General features: G+C 42.8%; 1 protein-coding gene across 1 annotated transcript in view; it reads right to left on the reverse strand.

The window, feature by feature from the left end:
• Positions 1-657: 657 nt before the first annotated feature.
• The window catches only part of LOC143028391 (uncharacterized), a 284,461-nt gene continuing 269,909 nt past the window's right edge, over positions 658-15,209 (reverse strand). The window contains exons 8-11 of the mRNA XM_076190387.1: positions 10,508-10,600; positions 6,992-7,300; positions 4,154-4,204; positions 658-1,893 (exon numbers count right to left, since the gene is read on the reverse strand). Coding sequence (XP_076046502.1) covers positions 1,639-1,893; positions 4,154-4,204; positions 6,992-7,300; positions 10,508-10,600 — 708 coding nt within the window. The 3' untranslated portion in view covers positions 658-1,638. The remainder of the gene's footprint in view (positions 1,894-4,153; positions 4,205-6,991; positions 7,301-10,507; positions 10,601-15,209) is intronic.

A 15,209-nucleotide genomic window follows, 5' to 3' on the forward strand; every position in this document is an offset into this window, starting at 1 on the left:
TGTGTGTGTGTGTGTGTGTGTGTGTGTGTGTGTATACATATATATATAAATATTACTAATAGCCATGGGAACATCTTTAGACATTGTTCAGACCACCCGCAAAGTTAAAGACTGTATTTGACAAAAAATTACTGGAAGTCTATATCATCAGTTTTGTCGTCGGAAAACTGACGCACTTGGTAGCATACGCAGCGCATTTGGTAGATCTGCAAGACTCAATGAATACCATAAACATGTAAACACAAATCAATCTATACTCACCGTTTTCTGTTAAGATCCCATTTTCAGATCCACTGTTTCTGTCGCATTAGTTATTTTTCATCAAGTTTTCAATTCCACATACGATTATTTTGATTAATTAATTGTTCCCTCCAGTTTCACCGAGGCGAAACCCGCGGCCCCACATTGACTGGCAACGGTCCTGGGTGCCCGCCTATAGATCTCTCTGGAAAGAAACTTTGAACTGTTGTTTTGCTTTCATGTGGATATTTTCTGTCGCCAGCTGAAAGTGGTACAGATTAGTCGCCGGTTGCTAGCCCTCCAAACGTTAAAGAGAGAGAGAGAGAGAGAGAGAGAGAGAGAGAGAGAGAGAGAGCAGAAGAGAGAGAGAGAGAGAGAGAGGAGAGAGAGAGAGAGGAGAGAGAAAGAGAGGAGAGAGAAGAGGAGAGAAGAGAGATTAGAGGAGAGAAGAAAGAAGAGAGAGAAGAGAGGAGAGAAGAGAAGAAAGAAGAGGAGAGAGAAGAGAGAGAGAAGAAAGAGGAGAGAGAAATGTCCACTTTTCAGGTCTATATCACGTATAGGTACTCGGCTATAGGTCCCACTGTGTATTACATACAGGACCACTGACAGGCACCTGCTCGTAATGGCCCTACGAGACTGACCTCGGAGAGGATCATCTCCCTTCTACCTATCTTCAACATCTCCCCCTCCTATCCCACCACCATCTAGAGTTGCAGCCCCGAGGGGCTGGCGTTTTGTCCCCAGGCTGGTGGTTTACAAATGACACCACGATAAACAACAGACAAGAGTCCAATGTTTCTTAATAGAGAGATCTATGGTAAGGGAGTGGCGAGGATCGTTGCCATCCGTCTTGGGGTTGCGGGTTTTTCGTCTGTGAAACTTGAGTCGTCAATGGTTACATTATAATGAAATAATCGAGACACAAAGATGAAAGAATCATCAGTGATGTATTCACAGTTGTTCGATGCAAATATTTCAAGGCTATCCCTATAATCTAACCAATATTTTCGTTTTCTCTGATTAACACTTTTAGAGAAAACGGATTCCACTGGGACCTTTATCTTTGGCTAAAGATGAGGCCACTTTTTTTTTTACATTGTGGTTAAATTCAAGGTCACCCCAAACAAAATAAATGTATTGGTCTTTTGCAAATTAAAGACAAAGCTTTAGTTTCAAATAATGATGAACAAAAAACAACAACGCTGGCATCATTCATCGCAACCAATATTTAAATGTTTACACTCGACAACTGAACGTTCAGCATTCTCGGTCACACGACAAAAGTTCCAATTCGAGTTCCTCCGCTTCGCCTCCCGAAGTACAGCCAGCGTCGTGTCAGGTCACCATCCACTCCGGGTCAGGGTCCGAGTCCCAGCCTTCGTGTGACATGACACTGTGTCACGTGTCGTCCGAAGTGGAAGTCATTTCCACGTCGAAGTCATGCGTTGACGTTGCCCGGCTGGTTGTGGCGGGGGTAGGGGCAACAGATGGGAAGATTGGGGGCGGTGTGGGGTTGGTGGGCGTGGGCGTGGGCGTAGCGAGTGGTCGGGCGGTGCAGGACGAAAGCTCGCGGGACACTGAAGACCTAAGGGAGACGGCAGACAACGTCCTCTTGCGGGGCCGACGAATGACCCCATCCGCCTCGTCGTCCTGCTGGAAGAAGGCCCGAGGGATCATCAGTACAAAGGACGGGACACGTACATCCCGTTACATAAACATGTGAACAAATAATTCCGACAGTTGTCTCCGGACTCGAACCCGAGACTTGCGCGGTGGAAGGTCGTTGCAACGACCTGCCACCCCGCAAGTCTCGGGTTCGAGTTCGGGGGTACAATTGTCGGAATTATTTGATTGACATCGCCGTCACTGGCGATTCTATTCATGTAAACAAACATTAATGTATACAAACATGCATACATGTATAAACACAAACACACACACATATCCAGGCATACATCCAAGCATACACACGGGCATACCTCCCCTTCTAATCCTCGAAGGGGAGAGGCGTTATATATGGCAATCTCCCAAGAAGACACCCAACACATCCCCACACATGATCCTTTCTATCTCACATGTCTGCACTAGTTTAGTGATTAGTGATTATCACACTCCCTCAGCTGGCACGCAGCGATCAGGCAAGCTACTTGGTTCACCTCTGTTTAAGAGAGCTTTTCCTGGTTCTATGCTCAGTTGGTGTCCAAATGACCCTGCAAGGTCATACCGAGGTCCACGTCTCTCATCCATACAGCATGACAGAGATCCCAGACGAGACCTGAACGCCTACAATTACTCTTTGAGACCTCAGTAATTACACTACGTTATTAATTCGTCACTTTCGCTATTTTCAGCGTCTGTACTTTCCCTTCATCTAAAATGATAACGCGTCTTCTTGGCGTTGTCTGCAACTGAGAAGCTGGACTGATGAAACCCGTAAGGTCAACACACGTCTCATTCCTGTCAACAAATCTTGGTTTAGAGATTCAGCTACTGGCAAGGGGATAAATAGGCGGTTATGCAGTGGACTCGAAGCTGACAAATTGCATCTTTATTTTCATACCATGGTGGAACCATATCTACGAGTAATCATTTTCCTGCCCGTCAATGTTTCTTTAAGCAATGACGAGGAACAGTAAGGAACAAACCAGAGGTGCCCTTGTCTCCTTTCACGTCATTTTCAGACTTCGAATAAGGAGGTAACGAGGAGCGTACCCCAGAGGACGCTTAACTGCAACCAGTCCTCACTCTCACAATGTCCTCACACAGCCAGGGCAAGTGGCAGTCACGTGGGCTTGGGTGTAAAGTGTAATTCATCTACGGCGTAAATGACTCGCATATTCATACCATAAGGGAACTAAAGACTTTGGTTGGATTACTGAGCAATATTAAAGCCTTGTAGTCTGTGCAGTCAGGATGACAACTCTTTCACTCCCAAGCCAAGGTAGCGAGACCCATCCTCAGCGTAGGCAGTACTTATTTTAACACATCTCTTCCCGTATATGCTTGTACATGCATATGCTGTACACACATACATACACATACATGGACACATACTCATCTACACGCACACACACGCATACACACAACATAAATGCAACAACAAATATGCTAATTAAGAACGAAATCAACAATGAACATAATCCTGAAGAATGACAATTTTCATGGTCTTTATTTCAATAGTTATGATGGAATAGAAAGAAAATTAATTTCCCTAACATATCCTTAGAATATAGTGTAAGGAACAATTATGATGTACAAAAAATTTAAAAAATAATTTATACAATTGTGAATACTATAGCTACTCTGTGGTTGGCATTCTAAATAGTGCTGTACAAAATGACTACCCTTATTGGTCTAGGTTTTAGGAATTCATGTGTCTATGATCGTGTCTATTTAACATGGTTTGGGTTAGATTCTGTTATCGTGCTACAGAATATTCCAAACCTATATCAAAGGTGTTTATACTTCAGAAACAAGATCCGAAGCACTACTGTATATTTATACATATATACAGTACATTGATAATTACATTATATCACAGTGTGTTTTTGGTATAGATCAACACGAATCATGGAGCAGTCTCTGAAAAGAATAAGGTAAATTCATCTGGAATTGATAACGATAAGGATGCGTATCTTTAAGTCAATGTACAGTTTGGAGCAAAATCTTTGACTCACCCAGAGTTTTGTATGACACAAAATTCAAGTTCTCGAACGATCTTTTTTACCTATTCGAGAAAATGACATAATTACAAATTAAATACTACATAGGAAAAAAAATTCATGTACTCGATAAAAAAAATCATATTGACGTTGCGAAAACTATAGCATAGGTCAAAACTTCTGCTCGCGATTGTATTTCGTATGGTTGAAACTTAAAATATGATGATTTCACTGGGTGAGAACATACTTACGGAAGTTAGTGATGAAATCGGTGAAAGTCTACTTTTGTGAGGAAATTCAAACTATAATGATAAAAACGGAAAGTAAAAGGGAAAACATACAGACAGAAAAATACAGTGTAGTAGTAGTAATGCATTAGTACAGAAACTATAACAGCAATGTATTAGTTATGCAAAAAAAAAAAGACTAAATGTAGTACAGTGGTGGGATTGCAAACGTGTTAATTGTTGCAACAGTTGTGGCTGGTTAGTAAAAAAAAAAAAAACTTTCGTGAACGGGAAAACACCCAACATATCACCATTTTCAACACATTTCTTTCAGTGCTCAATTTTTTTTTTTTTTGTTTAATGAGGGGTAGGCCCCAGGGTTTTGTCAGACACGAGAAGGGCCTGTTTCCTTGTCAACAGACATCAAATGGTTGGAATGACGTCATGACCCCGCATGACCTCGCCTTTGTCAGTGATGCGTAATACAACCGAGGATTCTAAGAGGACCATAGACATCTCGTATGCCTTTTTTCCACTCCTCTGGAGAGTATGTGTTTACGTATACAAGGGTGTGATTCACCTTTGGTCTTTGGATCACGTGTTGGACTCGTGATCGACAGTTATTTCCCTACCGGAAGAGAGCTCAGAGCTCGTATGACCGATCTATGGTAATGCTTTGACCTTACACGCACACACACACCCAACTCCCCGCCCACGAGAGTTGGAGTAACGACTCGAAGCGCAGCGATACTGCGCTTAGAGTCGTTAGTGTGTGTAAGTGTATGTGTAAGTGTATATGTGTGAACGTGGTTGTATGCATTTGTGTGTACATGCGTATGTGTGCGGGTGTATCTGTGTCCGTATGCGTATGCATGCGTATGTGTGTGTGTGTGTGTGTGTGTGTGTGTGTGTGTGTGTGTGTGTGTGTGTGTGTGTGTGTGTGTGTGTGTGTGTGTGTGTGTGTTTACCTAGTTGTATTTTGCGGGAAGGGGAGCTACGCTCGTAGTGTCCCGCCTTTGTATCTCGTAATGTCTAGTTTGCTCTTAAACACACGAATGGTTTTTGCGCACACCATTTTTTGTCCAGTTTGTTCCAAGTGTCCACCACTCTATGGAAAACTGTTTTTATTCAGATCTCTTCTGTAGATATGTTTTTTTATTTTCTTTCCATGTCCTCTTGTGCATCTCTTGTCCCAATTTAACACGTCCTCTCTATCGAGTATTTCTGTGGCCTTCATGATTCTGTAGATGGTCAGTAAGTCACCTCTCTCTCTTCTTTGCTCCAGAGTCGGTAACTCTAGTTTAGCCAATCTCTCCTCATATGACAAGTTTGCAAGTACAGGCGTTATTTTTGTGGCTGCTCTCTGGATTCTTTCTATTTTCTTTATATTCTTTTTGGTACGCGGTGAACACAATGTCGCCGCATATGTCTAGGCCTTATCAGAGTGACCAATATTTTTTTTAATACTTTCTTCGTCCAAATGTGTGTGTGTGTGTGTGTGTGTGTATGCGTGTGTATGTGTGTATGTATGTGCGTGTGTGTAAACATAATGATCACGGCAATAAAACAAAAACAATATAAAACATACAGACAATATCGATGATTAGAATGAATTATGGTCTTTAAAGAAATATAGGCCAACAGAAAAGGTCACAGTATTCATGAAAAAGAAAATAGAAATAATTTCTATTACAATCTATAATGATTTTTGTAATGTAATACATGGCAATGACATGATAACAACGGATGAAAATTAAGATATGATAAAAATGATGAAGTTAATAATTATCACAGAAGTCTTCATACTACATGAAATGGATTCATGCCTTGATTCGACCACCCTCCTTTAAGGGGGAAAAGGACCTATATGTGCATATATATGTATATATATATAATATATATATATACACGTGCGTGTGCGTGCGTGTGTAGGTGTGTATGTGTGTGTGTGTGTGTGTGTGTGTGTGTGTGTGTGTGTGTGTGTGTAATATGGGGTTAATGATCATTTACCATGATTATGATAATGATACTTATTGTAGTAATGATAATGACAACAATCCTTGGTGAGGTATAACAAGATTGTAATGACGGAGACACCTGATAACCTTCCTACGATTTTTTTTTCTTTTTTTTTTGTCGTGTGTGTGGGAAGTCGTTACTTAATACAATCTTCCAGGATGAAGAGCTCTTCAAAAAAGCTCTTGGATTAGTCTCCACACATTCATCCACTTTCCATCCACATCCTTGATTCTGAAGCCTCGGTCACAAGAACATCCTACAATGTCTGCGGACATGAGCGTGGATGTTTGTCTTTGTAACAAACTCACTTCCCTTGTCTGCAGAGGACGAACCAGCAAAGCGTTCTTCGTGTTTGTCTTGTACAGACAATTAAGGCCGGCGAGCTCCGTCACTGAGACAGACAAATATTCTCTGTTGTGTCAGCAGACACTATATAGCATGTTCGTGGTGTAAGCTTCAGCTAAAAAAAAAAAAACCACTTTTGAGGGTTATTGCCTAAGTCATTTGTGTGTGCTCTAAGGTCGCCTGGCACCTCTGAATCTCGTGTTTAGCAAATGCATCAGTCAACAATTGGTGTCAGCTAGAACAAGATCTGTAAAACAAGTCATCGAGTCGAAGGTGGAAATAAAAAGGCATAAGAAAAAAAAAAGAAGAACAAAGAATAAGGAAGAAAGAAAATGAATATAAAGAACAAAGAACAAAGAAAATCTTCATCATGAACCCTCTCCACATCGACACGACAACCTTACGGGAAAAATAAAACCGAAAGAAAACATTCTGTCTCGACGAGCAAGAGTCCTGTAAGGTGATGAGATGTGTCCCTTATCAGCTAACACGACCCACCTCCGGAGCGATGGGGAGAGCGGCTCCATCCACCAAACTCTTCCTCCTTCGTATCTCAGAGAGTAATTCCGCAAATTCAGTTTTGAGCGCTTGAACCTTGGACGTGAGAGCCTCATGTCGCCTGCACAAGGGAGACGTCGATGACTGCTGCTGCTGCTGATCCTCGAGAGGTTGGAGGTTGAGGTGGAGGTGGTGCCGTAGAGGGTGCTGGTGTGCTGCTGTGGGTTGCTGGGTGGTCGAGGAGGAGCATCCAAGGAGGGAAGTTTCCGAACCCGAACTGGTTTCCGAAGTTCGCTCGGCCGTGTCGTCCTGCCGGGGGATGACTGTTGCACTTAGGGATAGTGTTGGGACTCGAGGGTAACGTGGGGGGCTGACTGACTCGGCGGTCGCGAGTCTGGACACTTGAGGGCGGGGCGGGGGCGGGGGCGGGGGGGAGGTCGGTCCGGGTAGCAGGAGGTTTTTTGGATCCGGGGTTGAGGAGTTTTTGGTCTGGGTTGAGGACTTCTTGGATTGGGGACTTTTTGTAATGGGATTGAGGAGTTTTTTGCGTCGGGGATTGAGGAATTCTTAGTCTGGGTTGAGGACTTCTTGGATTGAGGACTTTTTGTAATGGGGTTGAGGAGTTTTTGGATTGAGGACTTTTTGTAATGGGATTGAGGAGCTTTTGGATCCGGGATTGAGGACTTTTTGGACATGGGGTTGAGGACTTTTATGCTTGGGTTGAGATTTTTTTTGGTCTGGTATTTAGATCTTTTTGGGTCTGAGACTGAGGACTTTTTTGGATCTGGGGTTGAGGACCTTTTGGATCTGAGGATGACGACTTTTTAGATTTGGGTTTGAGGACTTTTTTGGATTTGGGATTGAAGACTTTTTGGATCTGGGGTTGAGGACTTTTTGGATCTGGGGTTGAGGACTTTTTGGATCTGGGGTTGAGGACTTTTTTGGATCTGGGGTTGAGGACTTTTTAGAGCTGGGATTGAGGGTTTTTGGATCTGGGATTGAGTATTCTTATGTCTGGGTTGGGGATTTTTGGATCTGGTGTTGAGGATGAGGACTTTTTGGATCTGGAATTGAGGACTTTTTGGATTTGGGGCCGAGAATTTTTTTGATCTGGGGTTGAGGAATTCTTAAATCTGGGTCGGATCTCTTTCTCTGGACCTCAGGAACTTGGTCTGGGTCTAAAGCCCTTTTGGTCTGGACTCTAAGACTTTTTGGTCATATGAAATTTGAATTGGGCTGGTCAAGGACTTTGAGGGTCCTCTGGACTGGATTTTTCGAGGAATTTTGGATTGGCCTGATCATGGAATTTAGAGGGAATTTGGAGTTGGCTGGCCACGATTTATGAGGGAATTTGGAGTTGGTTGGCCAAAATTTTTGAGTGAATTTGGAATTGGCTGGCCAACATTTTGGGGGAAATTTGGAATGGATTAGTCAATGATTTGGAGGGAATATGGAATTGGCCAGCCAACATTTTGGAGGGAATTTGGAGTTGGTTGACTAAGACTTTGGAGGGAATTTGGAATGGATTTGTAGGAAATTTTAAGATCAGTGGTGTTTAAGAGTTGCGCTGTGAACCTCTAGTTTATAAAAAGTATCAGTTAGGATTTTGTCAAGGATTAGTGAGGATCGAGTACGACAATTTTTTTTGGTCTGAGGACGAAGGATGGACCTAAGGGTTTAGGATGCATTAAGAAAGGTGAGAACATTTAGGATTTTGAGTGTCAGGGTGTCAGGGTGATTCACAGGAATGGTGAAGAACATCATCCACATGTTCAGGGCAAAACAATATTGAGGTAAGTTTGTTCATTTGTTCATCAAGAACAAATTCAACTGGCAATGCATTTTTTTTTAAACTTCACTACATCTGCAACTCCTTATACAGTTTTGGTCTTAATTTTTTCTTAACAAAGTCTACTCTTTATTAGTGTACAGTTTCAGTTTAATTCTTATATGATTTATCTTTATGGTAGATTACTTAATACATGTTTCATGGGCATTAATGGATAATCTAGAAAATGGTAAGATTTCTAGGAAAAATAGGTAATATGACGTCAGCTTGCAAGGGTAAATTTGCCTATCTACTTTCATCTAGAAATTCTAGAAAGGTACAAAATAAGCGTTTCTGATCTACTAAAGCAGGATCACAGAATTTACTAGACAATTCCTAGATAACGAAATAAACTAGTCGGTAGCAAGAGCATTTTTACTTTTGGGTATCGCGTTGCGTTCTACTATCCTACTATCCTAGAACAGCCAATAGATCTAGTTCTACGTCCTATGTTAACTATAACTTCCGCGTTGGCTAGATTGGGACTCCCCCCATATTTTTTTTTTTTTTTTTTTTTTCTTATGACATGCTAAGTATTTCAAGTAGTTACAAAATGATGCCTTCCTTCTTTGGATTTCTACTACCCAAGACATCTAGATTTGCGGGGACAAGGCATTGTTTTAGAATTAGTAGTTTCTAAGGTTGACGAGTATTGACGAAATCTAGATTATACGCATGCGCACGCACACGCACTGACATTTACATGCACACATACACACGCACACATATACTCACGCACACACACATACACATATACATACACACGCACACGTACCTCTACACACATACATACACCCACATACATATACACACACACACACACATATATACACGCACACATATGCACACATACATATACACGCACATACATACACACGCACACATACAAGCATACATATCTACACACACACATACGATATACACGTACACATACATATACACGTACACATACATACACACGCACACATACATACACACGCACATACATACATGCGCGCACACACACACACACACACACACACACACACACAGACGTACATAGGCACACATACATACACACACACATACATGCGCACACACACACACATACTCGTACATGCGCACCCATACATACACACGAACACACACACACACATACAAACGCACACATACACGCACACACATACACACGCACGTATACACATGCACACGCGTTATTGTACACACACTTACATATGCGCACACACACATACACACACACACTCATGCACACACACTCACACACACATACACACACACACTGCACACACACTCACACACACATACACACACACACTCACACGCACACACATGCATATACACCTTTCGTACGAAAATGGTGTGAAAATAGGGAGCCAACCTCCGAAGCTGTTTATTAAATTCATACGATATTATCTTGGGGATAGGGTTTATTTGGAACTGCAGCTACGTAGCATTTCAGAAAAAAAATCTATTTACGCGAGCACTTAATACCAAATCAGCATTCTTTTCTTTCTTTTTTAGAAAACCTCATACCTCAACAAAAGTTTTGCATCTATTAAAAAAAAGGGAGTGCAGAAAGTGGGAAGAAAAAAAAGATGACGTGCTTTGCATGCAACAATCAAAGTCAAGAATCTAGTCATCCGGACACAGACTTCTTTACTGCGATGTTATCATAAGCAACTACACACCTCTTGTTCGTCTGTCACAGTTTGCATCTCGGCTTCGTACTGTCGTGTGACTTGCTGCAGTTCTTCTTGAACACGAATCAACTTCTCTTGCAGCTGTAAAATCGAAATAAAAACGTGAAAAACGATTATACATTACCGTGCAAAGTGACAGCAACATACGAACTGTTCAAAATGATTGTAAGTTATCATTAACAAAAATCAGCAATGTGTTCTTGTGCGTTCGTATGGAGCGTTTAGAAACAATGAATGTAGTATAAAGGACTCCTCTTCTTCCATAATTTTACACAAATTTTATACTTTCTATATTAGTTTAAGATCTGTTGGGAACTTTTCCTAGTTCATGTGCTACAGTTATCATATATGATTCAAGTTATTTGCCTTTGTTTAATCATCAATATTGAGGAGCTTCTTCTAAGTATCCTGTAAATTGTGTTAGTCAAAACACACAAATCTAAAAGAACCAGTTTAAAATGCCTATAGTACAATGTTAGTAGTCACACTCAGGAATATGCAAAGCGTGAGCATGGTGTGGGGGGAAAGTGACCGTGTAAGATTGTAGGCTACGGGAGGGAATGAGGCCAGCGTGGATGTGGCCGGGAAGCAGAGACGACGTTTCCCGGCCACTAGACACTTCCGTTGGACGACACCCACTTCTCCCTCACCTTTCATCTAAGGAACAAAGCCATCTAGCCTTAGCTAAAATAAAATATTTCATGGGTGCCGTCTTCTGGAAGGGAAATGTCGAGTTTGTATTTAAAAAGATAAAAAAGTAGAAAAAGGAGCAGGCATTTTACATGCGCAATCGTGGAAAGTGCGACATCCTCCTGGATTCTTTCGACAACGTCGCTTTGCCCAGCGACCAGGCCTCTTCAGTTGGCACCCCTGAATAATCTCGATATTTTCTTACATTTAACTTAAAACTTAAACTTAAGAACTTAAAGATCTTAAAACAATGATAAAAAATTCTGAATAAATGCTGTTCTTTTTAAATTCACCCATGATCTGAACTTGAACGATGAAAAAAACTTCTTGGAAGCCAAGCACATGCCGAGCGTCATCAGACATGCCAACCAAATACAAACAGGTCGTCTTTTCTTTTTGTCCCGTCAGGTTTCATAATTGATCGTATGAACAGAAGGACCATAACAGTTACCGTGACTCTGCCGTAACCAGAGAAGAGATAAGAGACTTTTAGTGTGTATGGGGGTGGGGGGGAGAGGGGGCCTTAGATAAAATAATATATTTGCTATTTTGTTCTTACAGTCCAAATCTCCTCACTCCACAAAAAAAAGAAAAAAAAAACAAAAACAAAAAAACAATGACAATGTACGTGCTACATGCGTTTTATTTGTGTGTGTGCGTGCGTGTGTGTATGAGTACATGCATGCGTGTGTGTGTGTATGTGTGTGTGTGTGTGTGTGTGTGTGTGTGTGTGTGTGTGTGTGTGTGTGTGTATGTGTGTGTGTACCTAGTTGTATTTACCTAGTTGTGTCTTACGGGAAGGGGAGCTATACTCGTAGTGTCCTGTCTTTGTATCTCGCAGTGTCTAGTTTGCACTTAAATTCGTGTGTGTGTGTTTATTTGCATTTGTGAATGAAACTCGCGAGTACAATCAATATTACATATCATTCACTAAGACAAATTATCAAAACTTGTAACGTTTGATGATCTTCACGAAACTAAACGACACAATCCAGCGAAACAATCACAGACCCTAAACCACTCCACACACAAAACACACGCAAACAAACACGCAAACGATAAACTCAAACACAAATAACAGACTGTATCTTTTTCATTGTGTTTTTATCTGCGGCAGCGTACTGAATTTTTGTTTAGGAACTTTGAATACATAACATCGACCCTCACGACACTATCTACCGAGTTCCACGTGCATGATAGAAAATGGGAACTGGAGTGCTGAGAAACATGCATAGAAAACGGAAAACGGGACTCCAGCTGCCGTGAGAACCAGTTAGACTGAAAAGAGTCTTGTGGATCGCATGGAGTGTAAGGTGATTAGAAATGTAATCGAAATGGATTGATATTTCTACCATTTGTGTCTGATGGATTGTTTTTGTGCTTAAGTGAATTCAAAGTCACTACGATCAACGAATCAAAGGAAAAAATGTCTGAAGAAAAAGTTTCAGATATGCAAACATTGCTCCGAATTACATCCTAGATTATTGATATCAGACATTCACACGCGTACACACACACACACACACACACACACACACACACACACACCCACACACACACACAGAGAGCAAGAGAAAAAATAAGTCGGTAAGAGAGCGAGGGAGAGTGATCGAGAGCGAGAGTGAGAGCGCGAGAGTGAGAGAGCGGGAGAGCGAGATAGGAATGGTGAGAGAACGAAGGTGAGGAGTGAGAACAACCGTGAGAAGCACACTTGATCTCCAAACGGAAAGAAAAAACAAAATCACAAAAAAAAAAAACGAAACGCGTGGCGAACTACAAAAAATTACAAAAATTACAAAAAACTTTGTAATTGATTTATTTATATATATAGTCAATTTTAGTAACGGGAGGACGCCAAAAAAGGGAACTGTTCTTTCAGTGTGAACGAGAAGAATAAAACATGCGTTCGAAAAAAGGAAATTCGAAAAAAAAAAGAATTGTAGATTTGGGTACAGGGTTGTGCAAAAGTGCTTGTATGTCGATGGACGACTGTGCAGAAAGTGGATGAAATCTGCACAGTGGAGGAGCTTGGCCTGCACCTGATCCACATCCAACCCGCTCATCCACATCCTCATCCGCAGTGGGGGCAAAGCTGCTAGGGACTTGATGACTGCCACGCGCCCACTACCATCCCGTCCATAAAGTCCTTGCATTGGGTTTCCACGTATCCTAGCAGCTCTCGGTAAAATGGCTAAGCCAGCTCAGCTAATGACCAAGGGGAGTTAGAGGGGGGCGGGGACTGAAGGAAGACTACCAGTGATGTCTTGAACTTCGGGTGGGGGGATTTTGGGGGGTTTGGGGGGTTGATTAGGCGCGGTTTCTTGAAGGTAGGGAGGGCACGGTGAGTGCGCGTGGATTTTCGTACGAAGTCTGTCACGGTCGTGGAACGTATACGAGTATGAGTGGTAAGGTGGTGAAATAAACACCGAGAATCGTTGAAGTTTTAATTACTGACGTTTTGCTCTTAACAGAGCTTCTTCAGAGTGTACATACATGGTCAGGAAATCAACAATTTATACCTCGCATCATTCTGCGTTCCTTCCTTAACCCACCCCATCCCTCCATTTCGTACCCTTCAACTCCCGTAGGACCATCCAACCGAACAATTAAGCTGCCCAAAATGTCCGGCTGGATGGTCCTACGGGAGTTGAAGGGTACGAGAGTGAGGGATGGGGTGGGTTAAGGAAGGAACGCGGAATGTTGCGAGGTATAAATTGTTGATTTCCTGACCATGTATATAAACTCTGAAGAAGCTCTGTTAAGAGCGAAACGTGAGTAAATAAAACTTGAACGATTCTCGGTGTTTATCTCACCACCCTACCTCTCGTTTTGTCGTCCATTCTTCAACATATATATGTATACATATATACTCGGGAACGACGTGCTACTTCAAGAGGTCATGGCTTATCCTATGTTCTCTTCGTCATGGTCTTGAGGCACAGTATTGAGCACTTGGGTACGTGTTTCGAAAGATAGCCAGGCAAGGAACAGTGTGTTGTACATTAAAAGGTTTTATACTGTCCTATTGCTTGCCCGCGATTTTGTTTACAAAAATCCTCGTTCACCAGACGAGATTCCAGTCACTCCCGGACTCTGTCCGCCTTCAGGATGACCAGCAGGAGACCAGAGGTCGTCCTCGTAGCGACAAAGGTCGTCCTCGTAGCGATAGAGGTCGTCCTCGTGGCGACCGAGGTCGTCCTCGCAGCGACCGAGGTCGTCCTCGTAGCGACAAAGGTCGTCCTCGTAGCGATAGAGGTCGTCCTCGTAGCGACAAAGGTCGTCCTCGTAGCGATAGAGGTCGTCCTCGTGGCGATAGAGGTCGTCCTCGTAGCGACAGAGGTAGTCCTCGTCACGCGGTGGGTTCGTTTCCAGCGACCTTTGGATAGCCACGACCCTCCAGCAGCAGCAGTCGTTCTCGATATAGAAGTCGTACAGAGACCACGACCGACAGAGGGCGAGACCAGTTGGCTTATCCTCGACCCCACGAACCCCACGCCTGAAACGAATTGATGGACTTTGGCAAAGTATAGGGACAGGAGCAGGTCAGAGTGGTGGGGGAAGGAGAGTTTGTGTGGTGGCCGGGGTGGGAGTGTGTGGTAGTGGAGGAGAGTGTGTGTGGTGGGGGAGAGGGAGTGTGTGGTGGTGGAGGAGTGTGTATGTGGTGGGGGAGAAGGTGAGTGTGGTGATGGGGGAGGGAATGTGTATGTGGGAGAAGATGAATATGTAGGTCATGTAAGAGGTGTACGGGAGGGGAAATGGGGAAGGAGGGGAGAAAGGGGAGAAATGAGGGAGAATGGTGGGAAAGGAACGGGAAAAGGAGGAGAGGGTGGGAGGGAGGGAGGGAGGGAGGGAGGGAGGGAGAAGGGAAGGGATGGGGAGGATAGATAGAAAAATTTGGATGGAGATGAGATGTAAGCGAGAGATGGGGGGAGGGTGGGAGGGAGGGAGGGGAGGAAAAATGGTCAATTGAAGTATTAATTTCCAGGGGAAATAATGAATG

This window comes from Oratosquilla oratoria, chromosome 9 (assembly GCF_046742065.1).
Source record: "Oratosquilla oratoria isolate Oo_2021 chromosome 9, ASM4674206v1, whole genome shotgun sequence".
Taxonomy (NCBI): domain Eukaryota; kingdom Metazoa; phylum Arthropoda; class Malacostraca; order Stomatopoda; family Squillidae; genus Oratosquilla; species Oratosquilla oratoria.